At 38.5% G+C, this 12,586-nt stretch overlaps 1 protein-coding gene across 1 annotated transcript; it reads left to right on the top strand.

The window, feature by feature from the left end:
• The first annotated feature begins 11,859 nt into the window (after positions 1-11,859).
• Positions 11,860-12,282, top strand: LOC130463687 (classical arabinogalactan protein 9-like). The gene has a single exon (XM_056832896.1). The coding sequence runs from the start codon at positions 11,860-11,862 to the stop codon at positions 12,280-12,282; it is 423 nt and encodes a 140-aa protein (XP_056688874.1).
• The last annotated feature ends 304 nt before the right edge of the window (positions 12,283-12,586 follow it).

The following is a 12,586-nucleotide window of genomic DNA, read 5'->3' as shown; positions in this document are numbered from 1 at the left end:
GAGAGGAATTTGAGAGAGAGATTGATTGTAAGTTTCTGTATATTTTGTGGAAATAAACGATGAATTTAGAGTGAGGCTTTTGGGAAACTGTAACAGCAAAAAACGGCTAGTGGAGAAGTTACGGGAGTAATGGGGAACTGCAACAGTCATAAAACGACTAGTGGGGAGTAATGACGTGATTAATGGAGCAGTTTCCAAAGTTAGTGGGTAAACCGCCCTTGACCAAAAAGAATAACCCGGCCCACAAAACCCACCCCACGCCCGCGAACCGCATTCGCCAAGTACCAAGTACCAAGTACCAAGTACCATGGCCCACGGCCCACGACCCTCGCCCGAGCCCGGCCCGGCCCGGCGCGTGCGCGCGCGTGTGTGTGTGTGTTGTGACCACCCATGCCACTCACATGCTTTCTTAAACAAATGTTTCCGTCAAACCCCCAAATATAAACATTGAATATGGTTTGTGTTTTTCTCATGTGGCACTTTTCATATTCTCACATTTTCCCACTCATTTTCTTTTGTATTCTCACTAGGATTTCCAACAATCCCCCACAGGTCCGAAGATGAGAAGAAAAAGAAAGAAATAAAAGAATTGAATTTCTGGGCAAAACAAACAATTGAATAGGTGTCAATGTCTTGCGACTTGAATTGACACTTAGTGACATTCAAGCTAGAATCTCTTTCCTACCAAGTGACTTTCGTATTGAACTTAATAGGGGGTTAGAAACTCATTACTCAAAGCACACAATTGAACATGTATGATATTCTGAATCTCCGCCAATAAAAGTGACGCATTATACTGGCCATACGTCCATAACCTGGATGCTTATAGGTGCTCTAGAGAATAGCCCATGCAATTCTCATAGGAAGCGGCCTCACTTCCACACCTAAGTAGGTGAATCCCATCAAGTGTGAGCTACATCACACCACCAAAAATATGGATATGGGTTCATTAAGAGCCGTATGCTCAACCTCGTTCAATAATAGCAAGCACATCATAAACATCTAAGGGATGGACAAAAAATAAAATTTGTGCTTCTGAATTATTACATAATGTTCCCCTTTGAACTCATGGTGAGTAGGAGTTCATTACCTTACAATTCATCCAATGGGCCTCAAGCCCATCCCCTCCGACGTTTTCAAAACTAGTTTCTTACATAGGCCTTTCGTTAACGGATCCGCGATGTTCTTTTCGGACTTGACATAGTCCAGTGATATCACTCCACTTGACAGCAATTCTTTGACAGCCTTGTGCCTCAAACGAATGTGTCTTTTCTTTCCATTGTAGGCTTGGTTGTTTGCCACGGCAATAGCAGATTGCGAATCACAATGAAGTGCAACTGAAGGAGCTGGCTTCCCCCACAGTGGAATATCTGCAAGCACGTTCCTCAACCATTCTGCCTCATGACCTGCCAATTCAAGAGCAATAAACTCAGATTCCATAGTAGACATAGCAGTACAAGATTGCTTACAGGATTTCCAAGAGACAGCTCCACCCCCTAGGGTGAAGACATAACCACTAGTGGAGTTGACTTCATCATTTCCGGATACCCAGTTGGCATCACAATAACCCTCCAATGCTCTTGGAAACTTGGAGTAGTGCAATCCCCAATCCATGGTACCCCTTAGGTACCTAAGCAATCGCCTTAACGCACCCCAATGCTCATTGCTTGGGTTATGGGTGTACCTGCTCAATCTACTTACAGAATAGGCAATGTCAGGTCTAGTATAGTTCATGAGAAACATGACACTACCAATAATTTTAGCATACTCAGATTGACAAACAGGATCACCTTTGTTTTTCTTTAAATGAATGCTTATATCATAAGGAGTCTTGATTGGATCGACATCAAATGAATCAAACTTTTTAAGAAGCTTTTCAACATAGTGAGCTTGGCTGAGACAGATGCCATTTGGAGTTCTAATAATTTTCACTCCCAAAATCACATCTGCCTCACCCATATCTTTCATTTCAAATTTTGAACTCAAAAATTCTTTTGTTTCATTCACTCGATCCAAATCAGTACCAAAAATTAGCATGTCATCCACATAAAGACAAATAATCACACAACCAGAAGAATCATGTTTATAATAAACGCAAGAATCACCTTCATTTACATGATAGCCATTACTAGTCATTGTCTTGTCAAACTTGTCATGTCATTGCTTAGGCGCTTGTTTAAGCCCATACAATGACTTCACCAGTTTACAAACTTTGTTTTCTTGACCTGGAACAACAAAACCTTCAGGTTGAACCATATAAATCTCTTCATCTAAATCACCATTCAAAAATGCAGTTTTCACATCCATTTGATGCACAACAAGATCATGAATGCATGCAAGAGAAATTAAGGTTCTAATGGTTGCAATCTTAGTTACAGGAGAGTATGTATCAAAATAATCAATGCCATGTTTTTGAGTAAAACCCCTTACCACAATCCTGACCTTATATTTATCAATGGACCCACATGATTTCAACTTTTTCCTAAAAATCCACTTACAGGTGATGGGTTTACAACCTCTAGGAAGATCAACCAATTCCCAAGTATTATTACTTAGGATTGACTGAAGCTCGCTATCAATGGCCTCTTTCCAGAAAACTGCATCAACCGACCTCATTGCCTCTTCATAGGTTCTAGGGTCGTCTTCTAGGATAAATACATACACAAAATCATCAGTAATCAAGAAAGGTTCAGTTAGGAAAGCAGTAACAAAATCATCACCATAACTTGTTTCCTTTCTTGCCCTTTTGCTTCTCCTTGGTTCTAAATCAGACTCATTATTAGTAGTGGAACAAGGAGCAATGGGTAAAGCATTAGAGGTGCTAGAGGATGGTACATCATTACTAATGCAAGAGATCTTTAAAGGAAAAGTGTTTTCAAAAAACTCAGCATCTCTTGCTTCAATAATGTTACCACTTGCATAAGAGTTGTTAGCATCCTTAACTAAAAAACGATAAGCAGAACTTTGATAAGCATAACCAATAAAGATAGAATCAACCGTTTTTGGACCAATCTTGTCCCTTTTGAAACTAGGTAAGGCAACCTTTGCTAAGCACCCCCACACTTTCAAGTATTTCAGGCTTGGTGCTCGACCTTTCCATAGCTCATATGGGGTCTTGTCCAGCTTCTTGTGAGGCACCCTGTTCAAAACATGACAAGCAGTAAGAATAGCTTCCCCCCCACATATTATCAGGAAGCCCAGAACTAATAAGCATTGAATTCATCATATTTTTTAAAGTTCTATTTTTCCTTTCAGCAATCCCGTTTTGTTCGGGTGTGTAAGGAGCTGTTATTTCGTGAACTATACCATTCTGTTCACAAAACGCCTTAATAGTGTTAGGGTCATACTCACCCCCCCTATCACTCCTAAGTCTCTTGATTTTCCTGTCTAGCTGATTTTCAACTTCAGCCTTGTACTTGAGGAACATCTCCTCAGCCTCATCCTTAGACCTGAGAAGATAAACCATGGTGAATCTAGAGCAGTCATCAACAAAAGTAATGTAATATCTTTTACAGCCCCTGCTTTCATAGTTTTTAAAATCCCCCAAGTCACTATGAACAAGTTCTAGTACTTCTGTCTGTCTATCTATTGATTTAAAGGGTTTCTTTGCAAATTTTGCTTCAACACATACTTCACATTTTGCAAAATCAGTTTTAGAAAAGCTTGGAATCATGTTCATTTGTTTGAGTCTTTTAATTGAAGCAATATTAACATGACCCAATCTAGCATGCCATAAATCAATAGACTCAGCAATATAAGCAGAAGAAGTACTAGCTTTCTTATTCATAATTTCAATGGAAACATCAAGAGTAAACAACCCCCCATTACAAAAACCCTTTCCCACAAATTCCCCATTGTGAGTAATAACTAGCCTATCAGAATCAAAGGACAACTTCAAACCAGCTTTCATAAGTAAACTACCGGAAATTAAATTCCTACGCATTTCTGGAACATGCAAAACATTAGTTAAAGTGAGTGTTTTTCCAGAAGTGAGAGTGAGAACGATCTTCCCTTTGCCTTGAACAGTTGCAGAAGCAGAGTTACCCATGAATACATTTTCACCATCAGTCTTCCCGTAGGAAGTGAACATTTCTTTGTTGGTGCAAATGTGCCTGGTTGCTCCTGTATCAACTATCCATTCAGCAACATCACCTGCCAGATTAGCTTCTGAAACAACAGCAATAAAATTGTTAGGATCAGCAACTGCTTCAACAAGGTGAGCTTGATTCTGATCTGGCTTCTTCTTGACTCTGCAATCCCTGGACTTGTGACCATCCTTCCCACATTCAAAACAGTTACCCTTAAACTTACACTTCTGAATTTTCCCTTGAGGCTTGAACTGACTGCCCTTCCCCTTAAACTTATCAGAATAGAAATTGCCCTTAGGTTCAACCAGATTAGCTTTAGCAGACCTAGAAAATACAGATTGACCCTTATCCTTAATACGGTTCTCCTCCTCAATTTTTAGGTGACCTACGAGTTCCTCTAGGGTAAGGTCTTTCTTCTTATGCATTAACTGGTTTCTAAAGTCTTTCCATGAGGGTGGCAGTTTCTCAATTAAAACAATAGCAAGAGTTATATCACATATACTCAAACCCTCGGCAGCCATAGCAATACAGATATTCTCATATGCATGAATCTGATCAATAATAGGTTTATCATCTTCAACTTGAAAACCTAACCATTTACTAACACAATAACGTTTCGTACCGGCATCATCAGTTCCATACTTTTTCTCTAAACCATCCCAAATATCCCTAGCATGATTATAGCCCATGTAAATGTCAAGCAAAACATTCGACATATGATGCAACAACATTCCCTTACAGGTTCTATCATCCTTAGCAAACTTAACCTCAAAATCATGCAATTCATCATCATTCACAGGTATCACAACATCAGAAATAACGTACGCAACATCAATTTGCTCCAAATAAAATCTCATCGCGCTACCTCCAAGTACCAAGTACCAAGTACCGCGCGCGCGTGTGTATGTGTTGTGACCACCCATGCCACTCACATGCTTTCTTAAACAAATGTTTCCCTCAAACCCCCAAATATAAACATTGAATATGGTTTGTGTTTTTCCCATGTGGGACTTTTCATATTCCCACATATTCCCACTCATTTTCTTTTGTATTCTCACTAGGATTTCCAACACTAGACCCAGACCCTTAAAAATGGGCCGGGTCCAACCAGGTCTGGACCGGATCCTGAACTCATGCCCATCCCTAATGGTGATAGGCAGAATTTAGGGTCTTTAGTTTGTTCCATTGAGTTCCATCACACTTAGTATGTCAAATTGTGAATGTGTGTATATAAAAGCCGGAACCTGTGATTTTGTTTTGTATTAGGCCAATGAGTTTGCGTTTGGGTGGTATATACCAAAAAGGATTATGATTTGGAAGTGATCAGTTTTTCGTAATTCAGTTTACAGAGCTTCTGCAATTTAAGCATGCAGATAATTTGTACTACACATTACACCTCATAAATGAGATTGTACTGGACCTTGTTAAAATGGAAATTGTAGTCCTTTCAGCTAGTTATTGGGCCTGTTTGCAATTAGCTGTTAAAATTTTGCGTTTGTGTAAAATGTTTGTTTAAAGGAAACTGACTTAAAGTGACGTAGGTTGATAAAAGTTAATTTTACATCAAATTATTTAAACCTCGATCTAATGCAAAAGCTCCTATATTGAGGTTTTTCAAAATTATTTTTTCTTTTCAAAATACTTTTCTAAACCTTCTTTCACAAAAACACTCCCATCATCTTAAAAAGCTATTTTTTCTCCAAAGCTCTCATTAATTAAACTTTACCGTTTTCTTGGCAAGAATCAATTCAAGTTGTCACTTAAAGCAACTTTTGCATTTGCCTTAGGTCCTTGTTAAACTCTGGAACGTGTTCAAATATCATTCTCGATTTTATGAATTATTAGAAATTGGAAAAATCGCAAAATCCTTGTGATGCTAGAATTACTCGAGTCCAATTCTGGTTACCAATGAGGTCTTGGCCTAATAGCTGAGATCGAGAACTTGTCTACGATAGGTATCAGGTTTGAGTCCCCTTCTCCATTTATAATTTGTATTGATCTTATGACTCATTCGCAAAAGAAAAGTCCAATTCCGTATCGAAATGGACAAACTAATAATTAAGGGTCAAATGTTGCATTAATGCAACATGCTAGGACGGGGTGCAATCGAACGTGCTAACAAGAAATGCCAGTTTTGTTGCTTGCCTTTGAATTGTTTCTCCCAAGCTGGCAAAAATCAGAAATTTTGATTTTGATCAGGCAATTACTAGCCGTTGACTATAATCTGTTAGTATAAAAAAAAAAAAAAAAAATTATGTATAGTACTCCGTATCTAAAAGCGTCAAGTATGACCCATACCATTTTGGCTGCCCTTTCGATTAAATTATGCAAATTACATATTCTTGTAAAGATTATGCATTTATGCAGCATGCCATTATGCCACATTCCTCAGGCCTAATTAACATACACCGCAATATTGAATATGGTCTGACAGTTAAGCAAGTGTTAGACGGTAAAGCTAATTATTTGCGGGTTTGGACGGGTAATGGACGGGCAACCTTTCCAAAAATCTGTCCAACGGGCTTAAAAATGCTGCCCTTATCCGTCCGCTAAATAATATATTTATTGCCCTTACCCGCCCTGTACATAAAATGCGGGCTGCCAGCGGGCCAACGGGCTTATGAAAGTGTAAAATAATTTTTTTCAAGGAAAAGTTGTCATAGAATAAAATATAAATTAACCCTGTTGTACCTACTGGTAAGTTACTTCGTAGATGGACAAGGAATGGAGAAGAATGAAGATGTAGTGAGCAAGAAGAAGAACATAAGAGAGTAGGAGACTAAGGGTGGGTGGCGACTCTTTTGTGAAATGAAAGTGTTAGGTTGGCTCTAGGGTTTCTTACTTTCTTTTAGGCAATAGATAATTATTAATGCTCTAAAAAAAAAAGATAATTATTAATTAATTAATTAGATACATACTCTAGAAGACCAAAATGTTCTATAATCAGACTACCGGTATTACAAAAAGTAAGTTTATTTAAATTTAGCGGGCTGGGCGGGCCTGCCCGTTAATAAATTTTGTGTGCCGTAACCCGCCCATTTTTATTAACGGGCCGGGCTTGGCCCTCCCAACTTTCGATTTTTTTAAAAAAAACGTTGTCCAAGCCCGCTACTTTAACGGGCCGAGCGGGCCGGGTCTAGCGGGTTATCCCGCCCATGATCAGCTCTATTAGACGGTTTGACATGAGATTAGCGATATGCAAATTCTTAAATGTTTACACTTCCCCTCATGCCTAATTAAGATACTATTGAATATGGTCTGACAGTTAAATAAGTGTTAGACGGTCTGACATGAAATTAACTGCCGCAAATTATTGAATGTTTACACTTTAGTTAGACAACCTTGTTTAACTCTTGAATGTTTCCCAGATATCAACTCATACGTTTCTCATTTTCATTTTCATTTTGTGTAATAAATTTCAACTAGTACAAAATGACGAAAGAGAAGTTGCTCTTCCACTAAGGACCTAACATATTCTCCACTCTTTCTCAAAAGTGTATGACAAGTATCCCTTACATCCTATCTAGATGTAATTTCCCTATAAATCAAGCTAATATTCCACATTCAATTCCCAAAAAAAAAATACAAAACCAATTCCAAAAAAAAAAAAAAACCTTTACATTTTCTTAGTACTCTTATTTTTAGTTTTTCTTTTTGACATCAATTTGTATTAGCTGATATCAATGGCTCTCTCACATACCACTCTCGCCCTTGCCCTCATTGTTGTCCTTATGGGATCGGCCCTAGCCCAAGGACCCTCAATGGCCCCAAGCCCAAGCCCGGCCCTAACCCCAGCCACGTCACCTGTCGCCACCCCAACCGTGTCACCGGTCCCCACACCAACTCCAGTGCCATCCCCAGTGGAAGCTCCCGAGCCATCCACGGACGGCCCAAGCCCGGCCCTAGCTCCAGTCCTAGCCCCAGAAACCGCTCCTACTACAGCCCCAACCGTTGCTCCTGAGCCATCCGCGGATGGCCCAACCCTAAGCCCGTCCTCAGGCCCAGCCCTTGCCCCCACAGGGGAAGCGGATAATGCGGAAGCTGGTTCTGCTTTTTTCCATGGAAGCAACTTGGCTCTATTGGCTGTTCTTGGAGCAGTTGCTGTCTTTGCTTGATTAATTCATGCATGAATCATGATCAAGTTAATTTAATTAAGATTAACTCTATTATGAAATCATTGAAATGTACCCTTTTTTTTACCTATGTCAAGTAATTTCATTTTTTGTTTCACATGGCTTGACACGTTTGTTTACTATGCAATTTTTTCATAAACAAATATTCTTTACTACGGATTACTAGATCTCATTATTCTCTTTTAGCTTTTAAGTTTTGAACACATGATCACATTTTTTTTTTAACAAAATCGATCGGTTGAGAGTTGAACATAGCCTAATACGAAGTTCAATACTAGGCAAAAGATACATGCATGCAAGTATATATGTAACCTTAATTGAGACTTGAGAGTTGAGTACAAGAAGTTACATATTCACCAATAAGCACGAACTAAGTATAAATAATACCGATCGATATATGGTTTTTCATTTTAGTGTCATTTTGGAAAATTTATTCAATATTTATAGTTAACTTTTTAGATTTGCATATATCAAGACCGTTAATCTATTAGTTCGTAATCATTTTTTTTGACGGTCTCATCATAGGCAACAATTTATTTCTCTTCGTATTGATTGATCAATGTGTTAGTCTAGTGGATGCTAATTAGCTTAGTTAATAAAATTATGACTTATATATGAGGGGTGGTACTCAAAACCTGAGTTCAAATCCCGTCTACAACATTTCTCGTATTGTCTTTTGTGTTAGACCCAATGGCACAACTTGTAAAGATGGCTTGATGTTGGGTCGGCCCGACCCGCCACGAAAAAAACACGGCCCGACATGAGCACGAAGTCGTGGGTGGTGGCCGAGCCTGGGCTGATTTTTTGGGGAAAAGCACGACAAGGCAGGACATGACTCGACACGACCCGCTACGAAAAAACACGCTAAATTTAGTAAAATTAGGCTTAGCCACGACGACCCGACCCGGCCCGGAAGCCCGTGGGCTTGTGCCCTGTTTTGAACTTTTCAGATCGACCCATCACAAAGTCAAGTGGGACTGACTCGCAGCCGACCCATTCAGGCCCATGGCCCAAAGCCCGGCCCGTCCGGCCTGTCCCCCACAACCATCTTTAGGCACAAGTAATACAACATCCTAGCAAGTGAAGTGAGTCTAAGTGACCAACCAAAAGTGAGCTACTATTATTCAATGAGCTGGATTGTCTCAACCCTCTAATTTCTAAAACGTTGAAAATTGGGTATTTTGAGGTTAGTTGTTTGTGAAAGTTTATCCAAGTGACAACTTTGTCCTAAAGTTACTGAAATTTACATCCCTAGCCCAATTTCTCATTTTGTCCCTCATATTTCCTTCATCGGAATAATGAAGCTAAGGTGGCTTTCTTAACACGACATTTAATTCGTTGTGTATGAACCATGTGTTTTAAGCCTATCCCTAAAATATAAAATTGACTACAGAACTATAAATAAAAATAACAAGCTAGCTAAAAAGGTACTACTAATACTTCATTTGTTAGACAAATATCGCACAATGTTGACTTTTACACTATTCACGTTGTGCCTTTGACCATCTTTTGTAAAATATACATAAAAGAAGTATAATCATGTAGGATCATGTTAGATTCGTATCGGTATGTACTTTCAAAATATTTTTTTTTTTTAATTTTTACTTATACATAATTCGAGAGATAATGAATCAAAGTGATGTATTGGGAAGTGCGAAGTCAACATGGTGCAATATTTCAGGAACAGATGAAGTATCAGAATTCAAACACCCCTTTTATTTTATTTCATGTGACAAGTAATTAAAGAAGCTAGGAAACATTTCATTAAAATTTCATTCTCGAAAATTACATCTTACTTACCCTCTATTTAAATTTAGAGTCGCGGTGTGCATACACCATCAACTTCAGAATCTAATTTGCAAAAATAAGGTTGACAACACCGGTTGAGTAAATCACATGGTTGACCAATAGCTACACATTCAAGGCCAATATCATTAGGAACAAGTATTTCAAAGAGGTTGTTTGAGGGCAAGGGAAGCTCTCGGACAGCAAAGATTGATTGAGGGTTGGTTGCAACCACGAAAAATGCAATTAGCATAAGAAATGTAACCGCCTTCTTCATCTCCATTATTACTTTAATTAGTTAATTACTCTCAAAGTATAACTTGCTATTTTTTTTTGACTTATATTATGTTTGTGGCTTTGAGTGTTTTCGTGTATTGTATCGTTGGAGTAGAACACCCTTTTATAGAACAGTATATTTAATCGCATATTATTCTCTATCATTAATGGGATTTGATTTTCTTAAATCCAAATATTTTATCTTTAATTTATTTGAACAAAAGAAGGAAATATATCAACCAGTTATGATTCTTTCTTTTTTGTATTGATTCTTTTGCAATAGATATGATCAATGATAAAGGTGTCTAAATAGATCCATATGCATTGTTCATGTGTTTCTCTTTTTGTTTGATCTCTTTCCTAGCGAGGATAACAGGGGGTCGTTTTTCAGATATTACATATGTGTGGCAAAAAGCTAAAAGACAAATAGTTAAAAGACAAAAAATAAAGTACCATTCATGTTAAAAAAAGTATCATTCTGTAAAAAAAAAAAAGGTATTTTTATCGAAATTGTACTTTCTTATTTTTACAGAAATGATACTTTTTCACACAGAATGATATTATCACTGCTCTGTTTTGTGTGAGGAGATACCTCACAGTCTACCGCCTCGCCGCTCCCTAATAAAGACAAGATATTTTGATGTCTATTTATCAAAGCATTTGACATAGCATTATCCTTCATACTTGGTACCATAGGAAATAATTAAAAGGTTTTCACTTTATTAATTGTATAGTACTCCCTCCGTCCCTTAATACTCGCACCGGTTTGACCGGTGCGGAGTTTAAGACATTTGAATTGACTTATTAATTTAATGGGTGTTAGTTGATAGTGGAGTATTTTTTTTAATATAATTAGTGGGAATGTGTAATAGGTGGGGAGTGGTGATTGAGGGTGTTAATTTTTAAATGGTTTTTTGTAGGGAATATGGGTGTAGGTGGGGTTAGTAAGTAAGTGTGAGAAATAATATAATATTGGTATAAATTTCCATTTATAGAAGCGGTGCAAGTATTAAGGGACGGCCCGAAAAGGAAAGCGGTGCGAGTATTAAGAGGCAGAGGGAGTAATTTTGTTTTTCAAGGGATTTAAACTTGGACCATGTCATACAATTATATTTTAATTTTTGACGGGGGTTGCTTTTTATCAATTGAGCTATGCTTTGGATGACTTACCGATAACTTGTTATTTGGCTTTACTTATTGAACCTTTGTCACCGTACGGACTAATGTACAACATCTAAATTAAGTTTATTAAAACAGAGAAACTGCTCCTCCACTAAGTTCTTAAGATATTCTCCTACCAATTCCTTTCTTCCCCTAACGTGCAAGACAATTATCCCACTAATTTCCTTACCAGGGGTATAATTAAGTTAAATATATATTTATTTTAGAATATTCTAAACACATCATTTTCATTCATTTCACTATATATGAACCTCAAATTCCACATTCATCTCCAGAAAAACCAAAAAAAACACAAAAAAACACGTACACTCTTCCCTATTTCTAATACCCTCGTTCTTTTTGTAGGGTGGTGTGTGCGTTAACGTAACATAAACCATTTCAGCTAACTGACATCAATGGCTCTCTCACGCGCTACTCTTGCCCTAGTCCTCATTGTTGTCCTAGTCGGGTCAGCTTTCGCCCAAGGACCTTCCGCGGCCCCAGCCCCGACTACAACCACAGCCGCGACACCTGCGCCCGTCACAGTAGTCGTGGCCCCCACACCATCGACGCCTGCTCCCTTGTCGGTACCCCCAGTGGCCCCAATGTCCCCAGCCCAAACCCCAGCCATGACACCACCACCCATGGCTGCTGCTACTCCTTCATCTGTCCCGTCCACGGAGGGCCCCACCTCGGCCGACGCCCCGGGCCCAGATGGTGAACATCATGATGAGGAGGAGGGTGATCACAGTGGTCATGGTCATGGCAATGGTGCTTTTGTTCAAGGAAGCAGTGTGGCTTTGATGGCTGTCCTTGGAGCAGTCGCCGTCTTTGCCTAAACTGCATGATCAAAATTAACACGTCGTATACTCTTTTGAAAATTCTTTTATAATATGGTCATGCATTTAATTTAATTATTAAAAAAAATATGAAATATTAATTGTGTGTTTGTAACGTAAGAAGTGCATGCAATTCGTTGAAGAATCATGCTTTTCTTCGTAATTTCTTTGTTTCCGGTGAGCTTTAATTAACACATGCTACTCTTACGTAGTTACGTATTGTACGTTTGTTATGGGTTGAATACTTGATTTTCAGCTATTTAAATTATGAAGTACGTACTAGTACGTAGTGGAATAGTAGTAT

This window comes from Spinacia oleracea, chromosome 6 (assembly GCF_020520425.1).
Source record: "Spinacia oleracea cultivar Varoflay chromosome 6, BTI_SOV_V1, whole genome shotgun sequence".
In the NCBI taxonomy this organism is placed as follows: domain Eukaryota; kingdom Viridiplantae; phylum Streptophyta; class Magnoliopsida; order Caryophyllales; family Amaranthaceae; genus Spinacia; species Spinacia oleracea.
Note: the sequence above shows the minus strand (reverse complement) of the source record. Positions and strands in the feature narration are given on the sequence as shown.